The sequence below is a fragment of the Tasmannia lanceolata genome, unplaced genomic scaffold, assembly GCF_043159265.1.
Source record: "Tasmannia lanceolata isolate RefF3 unplaced genomic scaffold, GAP_Taslan_0.1 ptg000021l, whole genome shotgun sequence".
NCBI classification, from domain to species: domain Eukaryota; kingdom Viridiplantae; phylum Streptophyta; class Magnoliopsida; order Canellales; family Winteraceae; genus Tasmannia; species Tasmannia lanceolata.
In genome coordinates this window covers 6,478,293-6,493,208 of record NW_027518698.1, presented here as the reverse complement: position 1 = coordinate 6,493,208, position 14,916 = coordinate 6,478,293, and the positions used below count along the sequence as shown (strand labels likewise).

Sequence of the window (14,916 nt, the reverse complement as noted above, 5' to 3'; positions counted from 1 at the left end):
GGGATCTCTCACAAGTTTGGTGAGGACATAGTTGCCTCTCACATGTATTGTGAGGACATGATCTTCCACAGGTTTGGTGGGGAATGGGTCTTCCACAGGTTTGCTAAGGGCTTGGCTTACCGTGGGTATAGCGGACCTAGACTAGTAGACCATTTGGGGCAGTTGAGATGCCAGTTATATTTATTGCCATTTATTGCACTAGTTTTGTACAGCCCTGATGTTCTAGTTTTACAGTTGTTGTATGGATATGCCAGTTATAGTATTGATTGATTATTAATGCTCGTCATGCTTAATATTCATGTTTATTTTAGAATTTGTCTATTCATTGAGCGTTAGCTCATTTGTTGTTAATTATGTTTTACATATACTAATCAGTAGGAGATTTCGTCTTTCGAGACTGGAGAGAGAGCAATTCGAAGGATTTAGGACTTAGTTTACCTTTTAATTATTTCAATTACAGATAGTAGTTGCTATTTGGATTGCTTAGTATTCTTGTAGCGCTTGGGGCAAGTTGGTTGATCATAATTTATTTCGTACTTTGATAGTTAATAGTTGATTAACAAAATTAATAATTTAGTTATGCTCTCTTTACATCATAATCATTGTGATGCCTTACATATTCGTGATTGTGATCATGAATGTGTGACGCTGTTATGTGCCTAGGTTGAATCTCAATTCGGGGGCATGATAGTTTTGGCGACGGATAGCCCACCATATCATGAGTTAAGGGAAACGATAAATTCACCACTTTTCTTTACATGGCCGGAACAGCCAGCTCAAGTGTATGTGGCAATCGGGCATGTTGAATCCTTCCCACATGAAGTACATTAGATACACGGGAGCTGGCTGTCCCGAGTGAAAAAAGGGGTGGATATATCACTTCTAGGGAAATAATATATTATCCCCCTTTCTTGCCCGGGCCACCCCTTGCAGTGTAAAAAATTGTAGCCATAGATACACTAGATGGGGGTGGCAGTGGAAGTAAAAGGGACGAATATATCACTTCCCTAGTTAATGATCTTGGGATTTGCTAGCGTCCATCGTAAAAGGCATTTCGCGGATGGGCTGTTGAAAAGTGAGGCTGTGTGGTTGCTCTCACATGTAACAACCCATATGCGAAATGCCTTTTGCGATGGAGGCTAGCAAATCCCTCTTATAGGACTGTTGTCTCCACCAAGTAATTGCCCGGTGTGCATAGTGATCAAACATCATCACAGTTCCCACGATGAGGAGGTGATCTGAACCGTCAATCAGGAAGGGTAGATGTTTCTCTTAGTTAAAAGTTTGATCTTTACCTACCAAAAAAGTTTGATCGTCAATAAATGCTGGCACATATTAAGACGACCATATCTCTGTTCAAAACACAACTGTTGGCCCTTCATTATAACCGTACACGTGTCATTCCACTTAACACCATAACTTAAATAACTACTAATTACATCCTAATCCAAATAAGCGAGGAGTGGGTCACATTACTTGCAGAGACAGCAACCTCAAAAGAAAGCAGAAGGAAACAAAACCGTCTAAACAATCAAGAAGAGGTATGGATCCAATCCATAGCAAAATCTCTCCATTCTATTTACATTTTGAAATGGGTTTTTCTCTGGTAATCAAATTTTGCTTGTAAAAGAATGGTTTCTTTATTTGTTTAGGGTTTTTTGCTTGGATTTTTGTTTCTTTATTTTTTCCAATGTTCTCTAATGTAATTTTGATTTGGGTAGATGCAATTTTGTGAGATTGGATTTTATCTGGGTCCATGTTGTAAAAGTAGAAAAGGGAAAAAGAATGCCCATTTTGTATCATTATTTGAAGTTGCTTATCGATGACCTGATTGGCTTTCTATACAATGCACCTCATTGGGTTAAGGAGTATGGATCATATTCCTCTTTCTCTAACAACAGCTTCACTAGTTTTATGTAATGTAAGGATTTCCATAGATCGAAATTGAGCAGAGACTGTTACTGTGCCATAGATACTATTTGAAGTAGGCAGATCACCAGAGTCCAACAATTCAAAATTATAAATAAAAGTAATATGTGTTGGAAATTGGAAATCAAAATCAATGTTTATAGTTTTGTGGAAAGTCTTTGTAGTCTTCTAGGATAGATATTATCTGTGGAAAATGTAAAAGTCATTGTATGTTTTCTAGAGTTATTAATGTCTAGGCTATATTATCAAATAGTCAATGGGGAGCTCCCATGATGTTGCTTAGGATACGTAAAGGACTCATGAAGACTACAACATGGTGTTTAATGTATTTAGCCATGAAGACTACAACATGGTGTTTAATGTATTTAGCTGTTTTAGGAGTGTCTTGTGTCTATAAGTTTGAAGTGATTTCTGTAGAGATTGCAAGCTTAAAGCTTCAAGGGTAAGCTTCATGGGTAAAAGTTCAAGGGAGAAGAAGTGTAGAGATTTTAAGGAAAAAGGGAAAAGAAAACCAAGTCTCTTGTAATTTGTTTTGATATATAAAAGTTATTTTATTTTGGTGGTTTATTTGTGCTTTTAGTGGAGCTCTACACGGGCCCTTTGGATGTATATCTCCCAAGCTCCCTTACCTTGGGGAGCTCTCTTATGATCACAACAATGCATAATCGATCCATCCAATTGGGGCCAGCAGTACAATGACTGTTTCTGGATAACAGTTCTATTAAACTAATAACAGTCATATTAAACTATACATAACTGGAAGGTTTGGATCAAGAAAGGAGTCGTAAGATAATAGAAAACGTCACAACTACACTGAAATTTTCATTTTTACTGTTTTTGGGAAGTGCACCCGTCTACCTAAGATCAAGGTCCTTCACGTGATGATTTGTTTTCCAGTAACATAGATTTAAAAAACTAAACTTTTCCTCTTTTTAGAGAGGTTTTAGGTGGTCTTTGGCTGATTTTGTTGTGGACCAATAAAGAAGAGTAATCAAATGTCTGCGTTGTGGGTTAACATTTCAACCATATGGGGCCAAATATGGTTACGGCCCTGGAGAGTGGTCCCCCATAGATGAGTACGGAAAGATCGGGATCTGGTTGGATAATTGATGTGGGGACAAAACACTGAAGAAAGAATTTCCATCCGTATTAAAGGCTTCATGCGCAATGATATTTTGGTGGCTGATTCTTATTGATGGGTGAACAATCTAGTCGACTGGAACTTCGGATTCAAAAAGAAATTTCTTTGAGAGAGAATTGGGAGAAGTTTCAACTTTTTCTTTCTAGTGTTAACTCAACCTATATAAAACCCACCAACAAGGATAGAGTCTGGAAATTTAATCCGATTGGCACATTCAGTCAAATCTTTTTATGAACATTGGGTTTTGAACCTCAGAGCCTCACCTGCTTGTCTAGTCTGGAAAATCAGAGTCCCAATGAAAATTAATGCCTTTTGTTGGTATACAGCATTTGACAAGATTTTCATAGTGGATCACCTGCACAATAGACGGACCACATAGTTTTAAAACTTCCCCGCGTCATCGTGTACTCCCCCAAGTCGACTACCATTTCCCTTGTCCGAGTTTTTCCCTACAAGTCAATAAAAACACTTTTGACTCTATCAAGTGATGACCGCATCAACTGAGTACTTAGCCGCATCAACCGCATTCTTGGCCTCGTCTGTGCTGAGTTGACAAGAATTTTTGTTGGCCACATTTTGACTTGCATCTGTGTTTTTAAACACTTGTTAACCATTGTGCCTTTTCCCTTGCGGAGGCCTAGTCGGTGGACCACACCTCCTTTATTGCCAGTTTTACTCGGGAGTTATGGTTCTTTATCCTATTTTTTTTTGGAGTGTATCGTGTTCTTCTAAGCAAATTGCAAATTATATTGAGTAGTGGAGCTTTTCTACTTGGTCCTCAATAAGTAGGACTTTGTGGAGCCTATTCCTAGCTGCCACTCTTTAGATTTTATGAAGGAAAGAAACATGAGAGTTTCCAAAAGTACATCCAGAGACATGGAAAGCATACAGAGACAAATCTTCTCAATAGTGGCTCGGTGGGTATAGCCGTATAGGTACTCCCTATATTCAGTGGAGTTTCATTGACTTCCTTCCATAGGTCATGGAAGGTGATCTGGCTGAGTAGAACTCATTTGGAGGGCCCCAACCAAAATGGAACCCTCCTCTTGGGAGACTGAAGTTGAACTTTGGTGGTTTGAGTATTGGCACTCCAAGCCTAATTGACATTGGGGGGTTATTGAGAAGCGTAGACAAAGAGGTGGTTTAGGCTTTTTGGGGCCCAATTGGTGATAGGGACTCTTCCAAGGCAGAGGTCATGGATCTTCTTTTTGGGATAGGATGCACCTCCATTGACCAAATTCATCAAATGATCATTGAAGGAGACTCCCTCAGTGTATTAAGAGGGTGAGAGATGGGACTAGAATTCTTTGCCTCTTTGCAAATGAGATAGTGGAAATGTGGGATTTATTGGAAGGATTGATACGAAAATGCGACATGTTTGGAGATCGGTGAATACGGAGGCTGATTCACTAGCTTGATTGGGAGTGGGGAGAGAGGAGACCATCTTTCTAGATCACTTACCACCCTGAGCAGTTGGTGGTAGTTACTCTTTTGTGGTGTTCATTTAACTTTTGTTACTTCTACATCCTATTTTCCTCTTGTATATTATTAATGCCTTGTATTATGCCCCTAGACCATCCAGATCTTTGTGTTTTTCTTTTTATTTGCTTAATAAATCATTCTCATTTCGCCATTAAAAAAAGTAATACAGCAGGTGAAGCTAGTAAGAGAGATGAGCATACCTTTTTTGTTTCGCTATTACCAAATCACAAGAAAAATGTCAAAGATGCAAGTCATGATTTGACCAAGCAGGAAAGGGGCGGAGGGTAGTGATTGGGGGACCATCCCTAAACCTTTCAAAATTTGGGTGTCAGTGTCATTTTTTGGGGCCCTAGTAGCATTAGGGTGTCCATATCAATATTAGGTGTCATTATCAAATTTGGGTCATATTTTCGTCAGTGTGTCATTACTAAGACTGAGTGATAATATCACTGTGGGGCATTATTATCATGGGAGTTCCATTATCAATAGTCTTTATTTCCCATCAAAGATGTTTGGCATAAGTTATGTCACTTATGTGAAAGATGACCAAGTTTCGGGCTTGTAGCTCAATGGTTGAGGCTTTGTTTCTCAACCTTGAGGTCGCAGGGTTGATCCTAGCTTACCTACCAAAAAAGTGAAGGATGACCCACGAGCAATTTCCGTACTTTAATAGAAGTCCTATATGTAGGAGAAGTTATTAGATGAGTTGTAGTAGGATTATTTGGAAGTCCATGTAAAAGGACTAGCGGTTTAGATTTAGTAAGTTGAAAGAATCTTTAGACACTAATCTTGATCCTATTGGTAGATTTTAAGAGATTAGATTGCTTGTAGGTGGTGTCCTTGTAAAGGGTTATTTAGAATAAAAGTCTTATTGCAAGTAGGGGTCTTATGGTTGTGCAACCAGGTGTAGGAGTTATTTTGCAACAAAGATTGGGATTCATACTCCTATTTCTTCAAATTTTTGGAATGCTTGTATGGCCCATAAATTTGACATGCCTATTGCCCCTAAATAGAGTTACATATGAATGAAATTTGATGCTTTCTTATGTTGATTGGGTGTGTGGTGCCTTTTCTGAAGTGCGATGCTTCATATCCCATGGTGGGATGCCTAGATCTCTGATGTGATGTCAGGTCATCTCTCTGTCCGTATCCCCTTTTTTTTTCTTTCTTTCTTCTTCTCTCCTTCCCATTGTTCTTTTATTCTCCAAACCTAAGACCTATCTGATTCCCCTTATGAAACATCCCTACACCCTTTACCTTCACCTTCCTATTAAAGCCCACAAATCCTTCACCCAACGAACTGTCTAGAAATCTCAAACAAACCCACAGCCTAGGTCTGGCCTTTGATCTTTCTGGATCTAGCGCCAGACCTATAGACCCCTGTTCTCAGACTACTGCTCCTTCAATCCGTCACCTGTAGCACCAAACTATTCTCAGTCAATGTACACATAGTTCCCCCATCCTTTTGGTCCATTAAACCACAACACGCCCCTCTCAAAAAAAAAAAAAAAGAAAAAAAAAGAAAAAAGAAAAAAGAGAAAAAAAGTCCATCCTTTCAGTAAAAATCATGGGCCTGTAGTCCACCTTTTTATCTTCAATTACCCCACTAAAAACCCTTGGGGGTCCTAGAACTTCACCTTTGAACCCTTCTTCAATTAACCTAGCATAAACGTAATCCTTTAGAAGACTGTAACAGATTTGTAATCTGTTTCAGATTTTTTTTTGAGTGGTTGTAATCTGCTGTCCTTTGTATCCGTCACAACCTGCCTCCCAGTCCCTCGTTTCAGCGAACCCAGTCCTTCCTTTCAGTTAACCAGCATAAACCTCTTCCATCATTTGCATTTGTTTCGGTGTATGACCTGTGGGAAGGATGAAAGTGTGTATGGGCATGGAGAAGAAGCAAACGGTAGCTAAAACATGGGAACCCCTGCCTGTAGGATTCCTCAAGCTAAGTTTTGATGGATCTAGCTTTGGAAATCTAGGTCCAGCTGGAATAGGGGGGTGCTAAGTGTTAGAAATGGAGTTAGGGTTAGAAGAGAGGAAGAAGAAGAGGAATGAAGAGTCTCTACTAAGGGAGCTCATATATATATATATATATATATATATATATATATATTATATTTATATATATATATATATATATATATATAGAGAGAGAGAGAGAGAGAGAGAGAGAGAGAGAGAGAGAGAGGAAAAGGAGTGTGCGGTCGACCGCACCAAGCTTAGGTGCGGTCGAGGGCGCCAAATTCATGTGGGCTCACTTTGTTAGGATGATCCAAAGCATTCATTTGAAAGGCCCTTGCATAGATGGGGTATGTACAAAAAATCAGCTCCATAGGATCATCCGAACCCATCCAAAAGTGGAGGGCAAAATGGACAGACACCGTTTGCCACAAATCTGCCCATTTTTTCCCTCCACTTTTGGAGGGGTTAGGATGATCCAATGGACCTAATTTTTTGTACACACCCTATCTATGATGGGACCTTGCAAATGAATGGTTTTGATCAGCACAAAAAATGTGGGACCCATGTGGTTGGGCTCTCGACCGCACCTAAGCTTAGGTGCGGTCGACCACACAATCTTATTCCTCATATATATATATATATATATATATATGAGAGAACGGTTCCTACACACATGTGTAGATAAGTTATCTACACACTAGCTTAAAATACAGTAGGGGCCACATTATTTGGGTGATCCAAACCATTCATTTTTAAGGCCCTCTCATAGATAGGGTGTCCACAAAAAATCAGATCCATAGGATCATCCTAACCATTCGAACTTTGGAGGCAAAAAATGAACTAATTTGTGAAGGTTTAAAGACATCCATTTTGCCTCCACAAATCGTAGGGTTGGGATGATCCTATGGATCTGATTTTTTGTAGACACCCTATCTATGTGAGGGCCTTTAAAATGGATGGCTTGGATCACCCAAACAATGTGGGCCCCCACTGTATTTTAAGCTAGTGTGTAGAGAACTCTCTACACATATGTGTAGGAACCGTTTTCTCGATATATATATATATATATATATATATATATATATATATATATATATATATATATATATATATATATAATACCTCGGATAGTGCCACAATCTGTTCTACGTACAACAATGTGTTGAACTACTTCAACAAGTCGACGCGTGAGGTATCCAGCATCTGATGTTCGTACAGCAGTATCCACAACTCCTTTGCGAGCTCCGTAGCAAGAAATGAGATATTCCGTTAAAGAAAGTCCTTCGCGTAAATTGCTTTGAATGGGTAAATCAATCATTTGTCCTTGGGGATCCGACATTAATCCTCTCATATCGACTAATTGGTGTACCTGAGATGCATTTCCCCGAGCTCCCGAAAAGGACATTATATGGACTGGATTAGAAGGATCCGTCATCCTAAAATTAGGAGAGCCGTCGACTCCAACTATCGTCCATGTACGATCCATACTACATCTGACCAACTGCCCATCCTACCTCCTCTACGTTCTTGACAGCCCGTCTTTGTCTCAGTAGAGTCTTTCAGTGGCATGTTTCGGTCCTCTTCCCCATTACTTAGAAAAAGTGAGCCACCGGTTCAGGTACAAGATACTATCATTACTGTCTGGACATATATATATATAGGCCCAAATAGGGCATCCAATGTACAATGACTACAATACCAGTAACACTACAAGTAATACCTAAACTACTACCCTTACATGATATTCAACACTACCTTTCAAGCTGGAGTGTATATGCCATGGAACTCTAGCTTGGTGCAAAGAAAACTATAACAACAATTAAAAATAGCAAAAAAAGTACATAATCTCATACACACATCTAGCTTGATATAACACTCCTCAACCTGATGTGGTAAATACATGATGAAAAGCATAACCAAAAGACAACGGCCACCATGAACATCACCGAGATCAACAACCATAAGAAAAAGAGCAGATCCCCTTGAAGTAGGGTGACGGTGAGAGCGATAAAAAAAATAGGGCCTCCTCCTGAATTAGAGCCCAAAAAATACATCTGCAAACCACGAAGGATCGAATGGTGATACCTCGGTATGGAAAATAATAGTGATCCATCGAGCAAACTAGGCACACCAAGGGTGCGCACATAAGCAACAACGAAGCACCACAAGTAGGGACACCGACTAAGCAGCACAACGCCAAAAGAAGATAACCACTGATGGGGAAACCATCGGAGACAAGGTTGACGGGGAAACCGTCACCTGGAGAGAAGAAAATGAGAAGATAACCAACCAACGATGGCGAAACCATCGTTTGGTGACAAGGTCGACGGCATGAACATCGTCGCCTGAAGATAAGAAAAAAAAGAGGGAGAAGATAACCAACCAATGATAGGGGACACTATCGCCTTGAAAAGAAGGTTGATGAGAAACAAATCTGTCGTTTGTAAAAGAGCCGACCAACGATGGGGAAATCATCACCCGGAAAAGAGAGGTCGACGGGAAAACGAAGCCGTCGCCTATAAAAGAGTCAACCAACGATGGGGAAACCATCGCCCGGAAAAGAGAGTCGACGGGAAAACGAAGCTGTCGCCTGTAAGAGAGCCGACCAACGATGGGGAAGCCGTCGCCCGTAAAAGAGAGGTCGACGGGAAAAAAATGAAGCCGTCTACTGTAAGAGAGCCGACCAACGATGGGAAACCATCGCCTGGAACTGGAAAAGAAGGTCGACGGGAAAAATGAAGCCGTCTCCTGTAAGACAACTGACCAACGATGGATTAACCATAGCCCAGAAAAGAAGGTCGATAGGAAAAACGAAGTCATGCCTGTAAGAGAGTTGACCAACAATGGGGAAACCATCGCCCGGGAAAAGAAGGTTGACGGCCTGAACATCGTCACCTGAAGAGAGGTCGACGAGGAAACCGGCACCTGAAGAGAGCCAACCAACTATGAGGACACCATCGTCTGGAAAGAAGGTCGATGGGGACACCATTGCCTGTGAACTGACCAATGATGGGGAAACCATCGCCTGATGAGCCGAACAACAATGGGGATACCATCACGCGGTGAAGATAAGGTGTAAAGACGGAAAAATAAGATGAATGCGTAAAAGCTGAGCCAAGAGAAGACATCAAAGAGGAAACTATGTACAAGAAACTGGCAATGGAAGAACAACCACCAAGGAGACAGACGAAGAACATAAAGAGAAGACGTTAACACTCCCCCTCGGGTGAGACATGAGCTCGGAGATGACAACAAGACACACTAATAAAATAACAGTATAACACTCCCTCTCAAGAAAAGACAACAAAAGAGGACAATCACAAGAAAAAGAACAACATATCAACACTCCACCTCAAGTTGAAGGCCAAATACCTTCAACTTGCAAAAAAAAGAAGACAATCAAGGTGCCAAACCTCTCTTGGACATTTCATCGAACATTTGGTGGGCACCTTGAAGATGAAGACAAAGGCCATGCGCCAAAAAATATGAAAAAGAGAAAATAAAGAGATTTACAGTTGAGATTTGGGAATGAAAAAGGATTTTTGGAGAGTAGATCTACACAAACACAAGCGATGAAGGCCTAAAAAATATAGAAAAGATAAAATAAGGGACTTGGGGTTTTTGGGGAGTAGATCTAGGGTTTTGGAGGATGCCAAAAGGGATTTGGGAAGAAGATTTCTTCCCAAATGAATTCAAAAGAGAAAGAAAGGGAACGGTAGTTAGTGGAGGACACCCAAAATAGGTTCTCAACAAAAGAGAAAGGAATAGAGGGTTGCAGATCTAAGTTTTTTTTGTTTGTTTTCAGTGGATTTACGACAAACAACAAAGGAGAACGGTTTTGGCAAACCCAACAGGGTTTCATGCAAATCTGGTAATAGAGAGAGAGAGAGAGAGTAAATACGGCAAACCCAAGAGGGAGAATACACAATGCACAACAACGCACTCGCACGAGAGTGATAGATAGGGATGCGAGAGAGATTTTCTAGGGAACATGAGAGATTTTTGGGATTTTGGGTGAGATAAATTAGGGAGAGATTTTAGGGTTGCGCAAAACAAAGAAAAATAAAGAGGAACAGGACGCACGACACATGCGGACGAGAGATATAGAGAGAGAGAGACATGGGAGAGAGATAGACTCTTCTTCTTTCCTTCTTCCCTTAGATCTTTAGCTCTGATTAGAAATGGAGTTAGGGTTAGAAGAGAGGAGGAAGAAGAAGAGGAATGGAGAGGATGGAGTCTCCAATAAGGGAGCTCCTCATGTATACGATGCATATAGGCCCAAATAAGGCATCCAATTTACAATGACTATAATACCCCTAACACTACAAGTAATACCTAAACTACCCTTACATGTTATTCAACACTGAGAAATGGCCAAGGGGGGTATTGTTTGGGCTTTTATGGGTCCTATTGGGGTAGCGGATGCATCGGAAGTAGAGGTCCGGGCTCCCCATAGCAACCTCTTATCATCGAATGGGTTGGATCATGTGGTGGTTGAAGGCGATTCCTTAAACGTCATCTAATGGCTTAAAGATCCCCCAGAACCCCTTGGAGGTTTGATAGATTTTTTGATGAGATCTCATACTCTAAAAGAAGTATGGCTCTATCCTTCAAGCATGTTCGGAGGGTCGGCAAACGAAGTGGCTGATAGTTTTGCTAGACTGGAAGTCTCGAAAGAAGATTTGGATCTTTTTTATTCTCTTCCCCCATAAATTCTTTTGGTTTTTTTGTATCTAGCTTTCTTTTCTCTCTTTTGTTTGTACTTTGACGCTCTCGGTCCCCCCTTTTTTCAATTAAATTGGCAATCATTCAAAAAAAAAAAAAAAGACCCTCCAAAATTCTGCACATGAACAATCCAGTCTTTAACTTCACCACAACTCGCTTAAGCCTAACCCTTGTTGAATATTTCTAATACCCAAACCTATCTCTTATTCATGGTTGACTGTCTCAAAATTTACATTTTGTTACATCCATGACAATCCTCTTTATACCTGCAAAAGTCAGAGTTTGAACCTTAATCATCTATCTTTATGCCTACTGATACCCTATCTTACCCATATTTATTTTACTCAGTTACTAATTATCTGTCCAGGCTTATTACATGTCCTAAACTGACATAAGTTCTAAATATTTGAAATTTCCATTTGTCTAAACCTGTTTCCATTTAATCTCCTCTAACAATTTCCAACTTGTAATTCCCTCTATTAAATTTCTCACCCTTAAATTTCTCAATCCATTAACTATCTCTCTCTCTCTCTCTCTCTCTCTCTCTCTCTCTCTCTCAAGTGAAGCGGAATATTTTTATCATAGTTATTGTGGCAATCCAGGTCCTGATATTTTAAGCTGATTATTGACGATCATGATTAGTTGCTTGATGGGAGAAGCCCTCTTCTAGTGTTTACTGAAATCATAGTTATTGTGGAAATCCATGTCCTGGGATTGCGAGCTGATTACTGATGAGTGTCGTGAGATTGGCTTGTGCTAGCCTTATTGGAATTAACAACTGAATTGAAGCATTTAGACGTAGCTCTTTTGGAAGGTCTAAATGTTTTGAAGCATTTATTTTTGTTCCGCTTAAAAGGAAGGTGACCCGACAATGTTTTATGGAAGGGGAGTCATACGGTTTTTGGCACGACAAAGATTTGTTGACCCAAGGTTTCAAGTCTTTCATTTGATGACCCAAGGTTTCAAGTTTCAGTTTTTGTTCGGTCTCTAGTCTCCACAAAAGTGGAAGTAGTTCGTGAAAGTCTATGGATGTCCACGAAGAAGTCTATGGATTAATGGATGTCCATGTTACATGGATTCTTCTAAATGGATGAAGAATCCGTGTTGGACACGTCTCGGATTCCAATGCTTTAGGATTCTTTGACACACTTCTAGATCTCTTTTATTTGTTTTTTCTGAATACTACGATCACAACTATACAATTACTGCATATTTTGAGTTTTACCCATCCTAATAGTAAGTCTCTTAAATGAAAATAAAATATTACATCTACTTAATGTATTAAAATTTTCAATATATCACTTGCTGTAACCATATTTTTATGTTAAAAAACTAAAATTTGAGAATTGATTAAAATATTTTGGCAAATCCACGAATCATTCTTTTTGAGGTTTGAGAATCCAACACTTGATACCCGTGTCGGATTCTGACACTCGTATCGGTACGGATGCAACATAGATGGATGTTCATGGAAATCCTGTAAAAATCATGGAAGCCCATGGAAATGATAGAAATTTAGGATAAAACCCCCAGAAATGCTAGAATAAGCACAAATACAAAGCTAGAAGCCCCAGTTAAAAAAAAAATACAAAGCTAGAAGCCCCAGTTAAAAAAAAAATACAAAGCTAGAAGCTATCAAATAAGCAAGACAACTATTCATAATGGTTTAACAAGATCAAACATGGTGACATGAGCTGTTGTGCACGTCTGAAACAGTAACGTTTATTCTAAACATAGATAAACGTAGATATTTTACATGTTTTACAAATTGGTGATTGTGCCATTTTTTTTCAACTTATCTTATTAAAGGAATGTAATATTTCCTGAATATATAGGATTTTTTGGATAGGTGGGTGCTCCACAAAGAATCAAACTTTGGATTTCAGTCCGGACTTAAGTCCCCAAGGAAGTCGACACATGTCAGTGGAAGTTTAAATCCATCCTCATGTCCTAAGATGATCACCTAATATTTAAATGCTTATTTAACTCTCAATTTTCCTTTTCTCATCAGTAACTTCCTAACAATTTTTTCCTATAAGCTAATAGATGTAAACATGTTTTATGAAGTCACTAAAGTTATTTGGAGGCATGGAGTGTCAAGAGTTATTATTTTATTGATTAAAAATTACTACTAAGGACATGGAGAGGGAGGAGTTATTTAATTTATCTGGACTACTTATTATATGTACTTGAGCTTACAAAAAGATATGAAAGTCTAACTTAATTTATCCTTTTTGAAACTTGTTTCTTATGAAATGAGTAGACAATTAAAAAAGAAAACTGAACTGTCCAGTCATTTCTAGGAAAATTGAACTGGACCACTTCTTATGAAATAAGTGAATGGTCCTGTCATTTACCATTAAAAAAAAAACTGTCCAGTTATTAGCTTGCGTTAGTGGCATTCCTTACCTCTATAAATGATGTCCATCCGGGAAATCGTAAACGTGTATTCAATGAAATGTTTGTTTGATTGATTTGTTCCATGAGTTCGATAAATTGTATATGAGATAATTTGGTGTAATTATATTTTCTACTTTATTGTTCTATGCACCATGGAAAACGTATTTATTAGTGCTTCATACTTTCATAATAATACGCTTTGTGCCATTTTCGTTTCCTAATAATTCAATTGGATTAATTACATTTTCTCCAACACATCAATATAAAGTTCTTTTTTTTTTCAATCATGTTTCTTACGATATAACTTTTCATAGTTCGGGATTTTGATGCTGACCAATGGAGCAGGAAGGATTCAGTTAGCTGCTTACCAATGGCTGCTAGACAATTACGTCCTTGCTCCTTTGTTCAGATTGTTGTTTTGAGAATATGAATGTCCAATGGATAGTTCTGTCAAATAAATATTTTGTTAGCTTGCATGGCGTAGGTGCTTTCTCTGCCTTGGAATCATCAAGGTATTAAGAAAGTTTTTAGCTATAAAAGAACTGTTTATGTATTCCTTATCTAGTTTACAGTGAACTTGGAGCTCTTTTAGCAGTTAAATTCGAATGCCCTTTAATATTATCATATGTGTTTTTGACAAGATGTTCCTTGTATGAATGGTCCTTCTCAAACTTTTTCTTTTTGTACAGAACAGTGTCGTTGGAGCTCTGGCTAAATTTAAGTTGGTATCCTCTGTTGATAGAAAATTGACAATACTACCAGAGAGAAGCAGAGGCCAACTATCTCGCCATAGGAAAAGGCAATGGTCAACCATTTCTGGAATATGGAAAGCAATGTTGTCAACTCTAATTCCCATGAAACAAATCCATCAGCTGGCTCTACACTTGTTCGTGAGGAAATACAGTTAACAGAGAAAAGTGTGAATATTTCCCCTTTTATTAACCAAGGTATGCCTCTCCTAAAATGAGGTTAATATGAATAAATATTAATTGATATCAGTTTGGTTCTTCAGAGATTTTCTTTATACATTTTTATTGATGAATGTTTCAACATAACCAGTGAAAAGCTGGGTGGGAGGGAATCTCATTGAATCTACCATGCCGTCTTCTTTTTTCCCTTCTCTCTGCTTTCAGAATTCATTCTACAACTGCTGAAATCCGGGTTATATGGTAGTGGACTCTTTCATTCATGATGCTTTTGAGTTGCATGCCTATATTTTTATTTTTCTTGTAGAAGATTTTCATAAAAAAAGCCCACTAAAACAATGAATAGAA

At 38.9% G+C, this 14,916-nt stretch overlaps 1 protein-coding gene across 10 annotated transcripts in view; it reads left to right on the top strand.

Moving 5' to 3' along the window:
* Nucleotides 1–1,368: 1,368 nt before the first annotated feature.
* LOC143855500 (uncharacterized) overlaps nt 1,369–14,916 on the top strand; it is a 76,031-nt gene continuing 62,483 nt past the window's right edge. For 4 of the 10 annotated variants that reach the window (XR_013237896.1, XR_013237895.1, XR_013237894.1 and 1 more), the window contains exons 1-2: nt 1,369–1,541; nt 14,332–14,589. Coding sequence is in view for 4 of the 10 variants with exons in the window: in XM_077365629.1 (XP_077221744.1) it covers nt 14,445–14,589 (145 nt within the window). In the remaining 6 variants the exon portion in view is untranslated. Of the gene's footprint in view, nt 1,607–14,331; nt 14,590–14,916 lie in introns of all 10 variants that reach the window. The other 6 variants (XM_077365629.1, XM_077365633.1, XR_013237899.1 and 3 more) reach the window with 4 other exon arrangements.